The sequence below is a fragment of the Sinocyclocheilus grahami genome, unplaced genomic scaffold (genome assembly GCF_001515645.1).
Source record: "Sinocyclocheilus grahami isolate Dianchi unplaced genomic scaffold, SAMN03320097.WGS_v1.1 scaffold31.1, whole genome shotgun sequence".
Classification (NCBI taxonomy): domain Eukaryota; kingdom Metazoa; phylum Chordata; class Actinopteri; order Cypriniformes; family Cyprinidae; genus Sinocyclocheilus; species Sinocyclocheilus grahami.
This window is the reverse complement of record NW_015505210.1, coordinates 4,583,557-4,594,680: the sequence shown is the minus strand read 5'-3', so window position 1 is coordinate 4,594,680 and position 11,124 is coordinate 4,583,557. Positions and strand designations below refer to the sequence as shown.

Sequence of the window (11,124 nt, the reverse complement as noted above, 5' to 3'; positions counted from 1 at the left end):
GAGAAGGATGTGGACAGAGGCTGACAACAGGGAGACAGGACAGAATGCTGCATTAGCTGGCGCAGAGAGTCAGCAGTTTGCGGCCCCCTGACTAAAGCTCCTGTCTTTTGTTCATCAGTGCCATGGCTTTAGTCCCGGCCCAACAGGGCCTTGTTATCGGGCTTAGTGAGAAACAGCTATCAGGGCTTCTGTCAGACAGAGCTCAACAGCTCCCACAATATAATTAAAAGAAAAACACATTCCCTCACTCACAGTCACAAACAGGCATCACTGCCAGCACACCTCTGCACTTCCTTCACTGCCATTGATTCTCAGATTGAAGAGGCAAGGGCTTACATCCAGCTGTCAAAAGATATACAGGACAATATGCATGATTGTGGTTATTTTGAAACAGATAGATCCGGTCCTGATAGGTCAAAACAGCATCCCAGTTATGCAATATACACCAAAGACCAACATTAGTTTACATGTCAAGGACTAGCTCTAGAAGTTTGACACACTACATATGCAGTAATTGTTTTATAAAAAGGCAGTGTGTTGGGTTTTGATACTTTTAAAAAGTGTAATTATTATGGAAATATACTTTAAGTGCAAAATTAATGTAACATTTTCAGACACTTAAAAGTCCCCATGAAATCAAAAGTAAAGTTTTTTGGGTGTTAGTATCAATATGTTAGTCTTAAGGTTATCTATAAGGCAGTGTGCTCCAAAACAGTGACAAAATTTGCATTTAGAAGATATAAGCATTCAAAGCTTGCAGTTCGTCACTTCCGCCAAAACGGCTCAACGATTTTTTTGACGTCACATCGTACTTCAGCTTCTCATCAAACTTTCTGTCCAATCAAATGCTCTCTAGAATCCGAAGTGCCCGCCCCCTACACTATAAAATAGACGCTGAAGCCGCGGCCGAAAACGATTCAAACAGTGTAAATATGCTTTCCATTGAGGAAAAAAAGAAGTCTGGTTTGGCGCTGTGTCACGCTAACCACCGCACCGCACACACACTCTGCTCTGGTCCAGAGATGCGATAACACAGAGCGGATCACATGCGAGAGTCGGCGTAGACCACAAAATGGATCGGAGCTATTTGAATTCTACACAGAATGCTATATTTTACAGCAATATGGATGAGATTGTGGCTGGCATACCCTGTCAAATGCGGCTTTACGGAGCTCAACGACTCTAATCGACTCTAGCCCAAGCTGTGATATAAACGAACGCTATTGGCTATTTTAAAAAGGGGCGGGGCTGCTTTATGTCCCGCCCTGTCTTCCTGTTTCAGTTAAAATGACGTCAACACATAGAGTAACGCTGCGTGTTTCTAAACATTTCAGGGGACCTTTAACTGTATGTTATTTACAATTACATTAAAATTTGTTAATAGTTTCAATTTATTTTAAATGCAGTTAGATGAACTTAAGAGAACTTTCTTGATCTACTTAAGTAGGGTTTAAGTACAGTGCAACTTTCTACTTGAATATATTTTAAAATGTAATTTATTCCTGTGATCAAAGCTGAATTCTCAGTGTCACTACTCCAGTCTAATGATGCTGAAAATTCAGCTTTTCATCACAGGAATAAATTTCATTTCAAAATATATTTAAATAGAAAAGAGTTATTTTAAATTGTAATAATGTTTCAAAACTTTACTGTTTTTTTATTTAAAAAATGCAGACTTGGTGAGCATAAGAGACTTGTTACAAAAAAAAAAATTTAATCTAAATTATTCCAAACTCGAATATAATTTAAATGCAGTTAGTTGAACTTAAGACAACTTTCTTGACACACTTAAGTTGGAGTACAGTACATCTTTGTATGCATTTTCACAATTACTTCTATTGTCTTTGAAATATGGTTAAATTGTACTGCTGGATGTACTGACAAGCATTTATGGTAAAAATAAATATCATACATAAAAAATATGAACACTAAACACTAAAAATATGTCATACATAATGTATTTAAAAATATTTGGAATTAAACATTTGCAATGATGACATTGCATTTTATTACATTTAAGATATATTAACTTGAAATGCAATATTAAATAATATTTAGTTAAAATTACAAAATGTATTTTAAAAGTGTACTTATGTGTATTAAGAAAGAGTAATGAAAATATGCTCTTTAGTGCCCTTTTTTCATTAATATGATATTATATGCATGTACAGTTTTGAAACCACTACAAGTGCACATTCAATACAATTAAGCACACTTATTTACTTTTTTCACAATGTAAAGCATGGCCTCTTGTATATTATTGCCCAATTATGACAATTACATTTTTGATATTTATAACTGGAACAATATGTTGTGTGGTAATAGTGGGTTTCATCATCCAAGGCAAAACTAACGCAATTTTGAAGCAGACCGTAAATGCACATGTGGCAGATTATAAACCAACAGCCTCCCACTTAAACCATTTTCTAGATGAAGCCGCTTGACTAATCGAATTTTTCACACATTAGAACCACAGACTCCAGGCTCATGGTATTTCATTTGAGCTATGGTGTTTGTAAACATTTATATAATTCATGCTCAGTGAATAATACTGTCTTTAAAATGCATGACTACCTCGTACAATAACTTAATCTACTTTTTTTGGAGTAAAGGCCTCAGTAAGAGCTGTAAACTTCAGCCTAATGAATACACGCCATAAAACTTAATCATTCTACTGTGTTGAACTCAAAGCCTTTTAACTATACTAAAAATACTTCATCTGCTGTGCAGACCACAAACACATGATGTATTTTGACCAGAAAGTAAACTGTTCAAATCAAGATTATTCATGAACAGGATCTGAATCAAAGGGTTATTTATAGCATTGCTCCACTTCGATGAAAGCAAGTCAATCAGTGGACTGTCTTTATAGCCTTCACCTGTAAACTGAAGCTCACTCACAAACAAAAGATCAAAACATTTCAGCAGCACAAGGACTAAATACAGCAAATGCGTTTATTTAACAGGAAATGGCATTCAAAAAGTAAAATGTTCTCTACAAAACCTAATTCACAATTGTTTTGTATTACAATATGATTACAAAAAATCAGAATGGTATTATGTTCTTCCAGTAAATGTTTTTAAACATAATCAAATGGTTATGCTACTTCCACGTCTTCATAAAGGCTGACTTCCGGGCCATTCTCATTAGGCGTCCTGAAATGAAAGATCAGAAAGGAATATGAAATCAGACAAAAATTGAAGCGGTTAATTATGAATATTAATAAGTAATGAAGTAATACACTACAGGTCAACAGTCTCTTATGTTTACCAAGGCATGCATTTATTTGATAACAAATACAGTAAAAACTGTTTTCTATTTGAATATATTTTAAAATGTAATTTATTCCTGTTATGAAAAGCTCACAAAAGTGTCACTACTCCAGTCTAATAATGCTGAAAATTCAGCTTATCGTCACAGCTACATTTCATTTCAAAATATATTCAAATAGATAACAGTTATTTTAAATTGTAGCAATATTTCAAAATTGTATTGTATTTTTGCCTTGGTGAGCATGAGAGACATGAAATAAAAAATCTGAATTATTCCAAACTGGTAGTGTATATCATTTATCAAAAGTATACACATCAATTAGACTGCCAAAATATGTTGGAATCTCCTATAGCGTCATTTTGAGGGTGTATGACCACATCCCACCTCCACCCATCTTCCCCTGGGTGGCACACACACCCACTCTCTCCAGAACACACAAACAGACACGCTAATGCTGTCCGGATGGTAATTAAAGTGCAAGAGATTTCACAGTCACACAGAAAGCTACAGTCTCTCAATAAAATACTGTAGATGCTGAAATGGTTGAGAACCCAAATTAAACCCCAAGCTGTGAGCTAGAAGCATTGTACCCTTGAGTAGTACATTTTAATCAGTGTTGAAAACTTTGAGTTGTGCTGCTTAATATCTTTATTGAAAACCATGATACAATTTTCCAGAATGTTTTAATGAATAGATGATTCAAAAGAGCATCATTTATTTGAAATAGAAATCTTTTGTAACATTATAAATGTGACCCTGGACCACAAAACCAGTCTTAAAGGGTTAGTTCACCCAAAAATGAAAATTAGGCTGCGTTTTACTCACCCCCGAGGCATCCTAGGCGTATATGACTTTCTTCTTTCAGACGAATCCAGTCGGAGTTATATTAAAAATTGTCTTTGATCGTTCAAGCTGTTTAATGCCACTCAGCGGGTTTTGCATGCATCAGTCCAAAAGAAGTAAAATAAAAATTGCCCAACCATAAAAAAAAGTGTCTCACTCCGGGGGGTGAACAAAGGCCTCCTGTAGCGAATCGATGCGTTTTTGTAAGAAAAATATCCATATTCAAAACGTAATAATCACTTGAATCTAGCTTGCGCCAGTAACAGTTGTACACGGTCCAGTCCAGGGTCACAAATGTCTTTAATGTCACTTTTGATTAATTTAATGCATCCTGAATAAAAGTATTCTTTTTTTTATTTACCCCAAACTTTTGAAAGATAACATGGTTTCCACAAACATATGAAGCAGCACAACTGTTTTCAACATTGATAATAATAATGAATGTTTCTTGAGCAGCAAATCAGCATCTTAGAATGATTTCTGAAGGATCATGTGACACTGAAGACTGGAGGAATGATGCTGAAAATTCAACATAAACATCACAGGAATAAATTACATTTTAAAATATATTCACATAGAAAACTGTTATTTTATACTGTAATAATATTTTGTTTTTACAGTATTTTCCATCAAATAAATGCAGTCTTGGTGAAGAGACTTCTTTCAAAAACATAAAAAAATCTTTTGGACTTAGAAATAGTCTCATAGCTGTACTAGTGACTTTTTGCTTTTTTGAAGCCGACTGTGGACACAGCAAATAAGCTGATGAATCACACACACATCTTCTGTTTCAACTGAAATGACAGGAAAACAGTTAATCCTGTGATCTCGTGGAGGTCCAAAAGTCTCAATGAAATCACACAGCAGTCATTTTTATAAGTTACAGCCAATCTTGTGTATAAACACAGGCCGTCCTTGCAGTGACCCTCAGCCTCAGTCACAGACACACCCTGACTGACCACGTACAGTGGCACGGCTCGCTCCCCTTACCGTCATAGAATTATGCATTCTCTAGCCTTAATATGGACCATTTTAGCCATTTAAAACTTGACCGAAATGATATGATGAAAGATGTAGCATCAACCTCTCTGAGCCTATAATGATAACCAACTGTGCATTACGCCTAATGCAGTATTCAGAGTTCAAATGATTACCTTTAAGTTATAATTTCCCTGTGAAAAAGAAATGCACTTTAAAATACTTTTAAAGGAGTATTAAATAGTATAAAAGAATATACTTAAGCATGAACTGAATGTAATGTTTTTGGACACTTAATTGCATGTTAATTGCAATTAACAATGTATTATGGTTTAAATTTACATTTATTCATTTAGCAAATGCTTTTATCCAAAGCGACTTACAATTTGGGGAATACATCAAGCGATTCATCTTAAAAAGGCAAATAGATACAGGAAGTGCTCGTAATACCACGTTTCAAGCATTGTTCAAATAAGTACAAGCTAGACTGGGGATTAAGTAAAGAGATTTTAAAGTTTTTTTTTTTTAGGATGAAGTCTGATGGTGACAAAAGAGATGAGTTTTCAGCTGTTGCTTGAAAATTGTCAGGGAAAATTTCTATTAAATTAGTTGACATTAAAAGCACTTTTTTGTCCTCTTAAGTATGACTTCAGTACATCTGATTTAATTTAATAATTACTTCTATTGTCTTGGAAATATTGTTAGCATACTTGTGAAAATACTGTTATGGTTTCACTGAAAATTGTATGTCATGTTTTCAGTAATTACACATTTGTAATGATAAAATTACAATTTCGTTAATTTAAAATATTTTAACTTTACAAGAAATACTGAATAACACACTACAGTTTAAGTTACTATCAAGTACTTTACATGTGCTTTAGTGTGTTAGTCAACGCATCAAAATAAGTTTACTTAAATATTATTACAAAATTTTAAATTCTTTTTAAAAGTGTACTTAATGCTTACTCTAAGTACACTTCAGTTGCCTTTTATTTTCGTATATTACATTAGCTGCAGGTGTTTTTTAAAATGTACTTTTAAGTAGCGAAGTACACTACAAGTGCACATTCAAGCTCACTTCTTTTTCACAAAGGTAGCCTACTCTGAAAAGAGTTTTGTCGCAATAAAATGGTATGTAGAATATTAAAACGTTGCTGTTAAAAAAAAGTAAAAAAAGGCTATACAGTTAGTATCATGCAAGTGCTAAAATCGTTAATGGAATCTGAACTGTTACTGTAACAGACATGCAGGCTAGGTGTCAGATTTGTGGTTTACATACTGCCCTCTGGTGTAAAGTTGTATGCTGGGCAAAAGAAGATAATAAATCTTGAATGAACTGCATATGCTTTTTAACATTAGTAATAGAAGCAGAAATATTTAGCTTAAGAATGACATAGGCTGACCATAAAAATACGCAAAATAAAATATAGCCTACCTGTTTCTTTACTGAACACCAATTTTAGAGTGAATACCAACAAGTGTCTAATGGACAAAATCCAGGCATTCATTTCAGCGTCAGTGTAAAATGACCTATCTCACATCTCATAATGTTAAAACAAGCGCGACTTTACATTCAATTTTCATTGTGAGTGCATTAAAAAAAACGAAAATAATAAGCAACACCCACCACTGCTGCCTGATTAAATGAGATGAGCCATAACACTCAAATCATACAGGTATTGTTATGTACGTCATTCCATGATTTTTGACTGTATTTCTTCAGTAAAATCTCAACTTTAAATGGAAAACGGCTAAAAACACATCTCTTCCATCTTTATTTGACCCTCTAACTCGAGCACTCTCTATTCTAATTCTATTTGATCTGTTTTCTTTTTTATTGGAAAATAATGTGTTTTTTGAACCTTAAACCGCATAAACACATTTCATTACACCAAATACACAAAATAATGTTCTTTTTAGCAGCATCATATGACCCCTTTAAGAAAAGAGTGAGTACTTCTGATTTGACTTGTTTTCATGGCATGTGTTATAAATGCATTGTTTGATGGAAGTCCAGGAGAATCCATAATTATTTTCAGAATCACATACAGATTCTATGCTACGACAAGAATGTTGCAATACCAATGAACAGCCATTTGAACAATGTAAAATGATTTAGAAATGACTAGAAAGTTGCATTAGACCAAGTGTTTCTTTATTTGTAACAGTTTACACTTTCGTAAAACACGCAGCTCCCCCCCAAAAAAGAGATGTCAAATGTAAAATGAACTTAATTTGAAAAGAAACTCCCTTGAAAATGCTTTAATGTTCACAGCCAATGAAGTGTGCGTATTTTCAAAAACGAAAATGTTTTAAAAGTTTAAAACTGACTCACACATCCCTCATTACTACTCACTGTTCCTCTTTATAATGATGAACATCTTTTACATGAACGCCAAGACATTTTCACTTCCAGATTAATAGACATAATAAAAAACCCACATACTTCACAATTTCTCACCTTGCAAGTCTTGAAGAAAAAACTTTTGTGTGGTGTGAGTGAATTAACAGTCAAGAGCTGCTGGCCAATAGCGGTGACACGACAACAAATGCGTTCAGACACGCACGAATGCCTTCGGAGACGTTCATGACAATAGACTGGTTATTAAACCCTGCTTCTTCGAGGAGTCGGATCTGATTTTTTAAAAACATGAATACTGTTGAGATGATTTTTAAATGCAGCATTTGAAATCACTTTAGAAAGAGAAAGCAGCTATGAACAACACATTGAATCAATGAAAATACGATTTTTCCTGAAAAACTATGTTAGAAATAATCAACAGGAAAGTGTTCCTGTTAAGAGGTATTGCATTGCATTGTCATTTAAAAGGCATTTTGTGCAAAATATATGCAACTGGTCAGAGGTGAGAGTGACATCATTATTATTGAGTGCAAAAGTAGCTCATGGTAAGATGGCCAGGAAAGCTGGTATTTTAGAACCCAGAAATGGAGCAGAACTCTATACTATACATGCCCTGAAAACCATGCCCCAGCAAATGCCATTTAATAGCGTTGTCCTCTCTCCAGCGCCCCCTGCAGTGTGAAGGCCACAGCACAGGCACAAGGCCTGGTCTAGCACACGTCTTTGCGGTTGGTTCTGTGGTTGATGTCAGTGCTGTACGGAGAGTCCCAATCTCTCTCAAACACTGCCTGCAGCTGCTCCTGGACTGTAGGGGTTGTGGCCTGAGCCCAAGTCTGGTTCACCACTAATGCAGATCCAGCGGTGTTCACAAAGTAGTCACCTGACCAGTTAGACGTGCCTGGAAAGTACAGAGGCAGTAAGTATAGCAACAGGATAATATTCAACTATAGCGAACACACATATATTATGTAAACAAAAACTTTTATGTTGGATGCGATTAATCGCTTGACAGCACTATTTCAGATTTTTAAGAAATGCAAGAACAGAATGTAAAAACGAAAACTAGTACCTATGTAAGCAACTTTATCTGTGACCATGTACTTGTTATGGTTGACTCTGGCATAGGGAATCTGTTTCTGTTGAGGGTTGGCAGGCACAGTAAAAATTCTCTATGAAAGGAAAAATGGTTAGTTTTAATTTATTGCAGACATATTAAGCTTTTTCATTTAGCAAGGACATATTAAACTGATCCGAAAGTGAAAGTTAAGACATCTATGTTACAAATGATGTCTAGTTCAAATAAATGCTGTTCTTCAGAACTTTCTATTCATCAAAAATCCTTGAAACAATGTAATTGTACTGTATTTTTCATCTGATAAATGCAGACTTGGTGGCTTCTTTCAAAAACATTTAAAAAATCTTACCATCCCCAAATCTCAATGAGACTTTGTATGCAACATGCATAAATGCAAGGCAACCTTATCATGGCCTCTGAGGTAATATATCACACAACCCGTCAAATACTTAAAGAGCATCTCTGGTGGCACTCACCACTTGAATGTCCAGCTTGCTCTTGCCCTGTAAGGAAGCTAGCGAGCGGAGGAAAGGGAACATGATGGGGTTGGTATTGTCCCAACAACTGATCAGCAGACGCACACGAACATTACGCTCATAAGCCACGCTCCGCAGCTGGGTATCGATATCTGCCCAGTACCTGCGGGGAATCAGGGAGAGCAAGGGTTAAATGTGATGGGCATTACATAGTTAAACTTTAAAGGTTCAAAATGTGCAATGATCAGACAGCTCCATGTAGACTGAGACCATTACGCTCCTGTGAACTTCTAAGTGATCTATTCTTTATTGCTTCACTTGGACTGGGAGGGCCAAAATGCTAAACAGCAGGGTTATTTTCATTAACTACAGCTAAAATTAAACCATAAATAGTTTTTTTCATCATTTGAAATAAACATTAACTTAATTATTTCAGCTAGTTGGCAAAGCGAAAGTTATCCTTTTCTTTTAGTTTAAATTGAAGTACTAGAATAAAAAAGTACAAAGATAACAACCTAAAAATTATTTTGTAACACTTTATTTTAAGGCGTCCTTGTTACACGTTACGTGTAATTACTATAGTATTAGCACAAAATTATGCATAATTACATGCAATAACCCTAAACCTACAGTAAATACATGCTGTTAATTAATATTACTCAGTACGTAAATGTATAATTACACTGCAACAAGGACACCTTAAAACAAAGTGTAACCAATAACTAAAGCTGAAGTCCTAAAATATTTTTTTTTAACTTAATAAAAACTATAGACATATAGAAGAAACTAAAAAAGACCCCCCCCCCAAACTAGAACTAAACAAAATTAAATCAAATTCAAAATATTAACAATAGTAATAAATATGAACTATAATAGTATATTAATGACACTAAAACGGTGTATATAATATTCTTTTAGATGCAAGAAATCTTTTTGGGAATGGGGAGGAACTTTTGAGCTTCCTCATGATATGCTAATTAAAATAAATGTTTAAAAAAGCCTATGATAAGCAGATTTCATAATGAAGACAGGTGGCTTTAGGCTGCTTGGTTAAGAATGCATGAAGGAGGAGGACCTTTTGTGGCTGGAGTACTCCATAGTAGGGAGATAGTTCATCACAGCGATGTAGACGAACTGCTGGGCATCAGCAATCACGCTGAGGATAGACTGCAAGTCTGGAGTCCGGCCCTCGGCGCACAGTGAAGGAGGAGAGCTCTGTGAGAGAGAGGAAAACTTCTTCAATAATGCCAAACAAAACTGCAAACAGCTCAGTAAACACCACCACAATAAGGAACAACAAAAGCCACAAAAATTCCACTGGCACTGACAGAAATGCACAGTGTCACATTCAGTTTGGTTTATTCAGTGTTTGCCCGATCGCTCTTACTGATAGATAGACGCTGGCATCGGTCCCATTGAGTGACAGCTGCATGGGTGTGTCCTTGTTGTACAGGGTGGAGTATTTTTTGGGCCAGTGTGCAGGAACGGTCTTGGTCTGATTCAGGTACCAATAAGCCTCGAAGATCTTCCCAAGATCCTTAGCAAGACAGCTGCAGTCATACACAACCGCACCCAACTCCTTCACCTGAGCATACATCAACATACATAGAAATCATACACAATACTACTGAGATCCCATGGAGATGAGAAATATATGGAGTATTGGTGCTATTTCTGTGGTTAAAAGTCTGAATACTTAGAAAGGTATGCATTTATTTGATAAAAATACAGTAAAAACAGTAAATTGTGAAATATTATTACAATTTTAAATAACTGTTTTCTGTATGAATATATTTTAAAATGTAATTTATTCATGTGATGCAAAGCATCACATTCATCATTAAATGCAGAGCACAAATCCTGAGTATGGGCTACCATACTTTGCCACGTCACGTCATTTTCACTTTCACTTTCCTCCAGTCTTCAGTGTCATATGAGTCTTCAGAAATCATTCTAATGTGCTGATTTGCTGCTCAAGAAATTTTTATTATCACAAACACTTGTGCTGCTTAATAGTTTCATGAAAATCGTGATACATTTCGTTTTTTTCAGGATTTGTGATGAATACAATTTTTTTCAAAAACAGCATTTATTTGAAATAGACGTTTTTTTT

At 35.2% G+C, this 11,124-nt stretch overlaps 1 protein-coding gene across 1 annotated transcript in view; it reads right to left on the bottom strand.

Annotated features, from left to right (window-relative positions):
- Positions 1 to 7,401: 7,401 nt before the first annotated feature.
- The window catches only part of pld3 (phospholipase D family member 3), a 14,064-nt gene continuing 10,341 nt past the window's right edge, over positions 7,402 to 11,124 (bottom strand). The window contains exon 11 of the mRNA XM_016261778.1: positions 7,402 to 8,358. Coding sequence (XP_016117264.1) covers positions 8,171 to 8,358 — 188 coding nt within the window. The 3' untranslated portion in view covers positions 7,402 to 8,170. The remainder of the gene's footprint in view (positions 8,359 to 11,124) is intronic.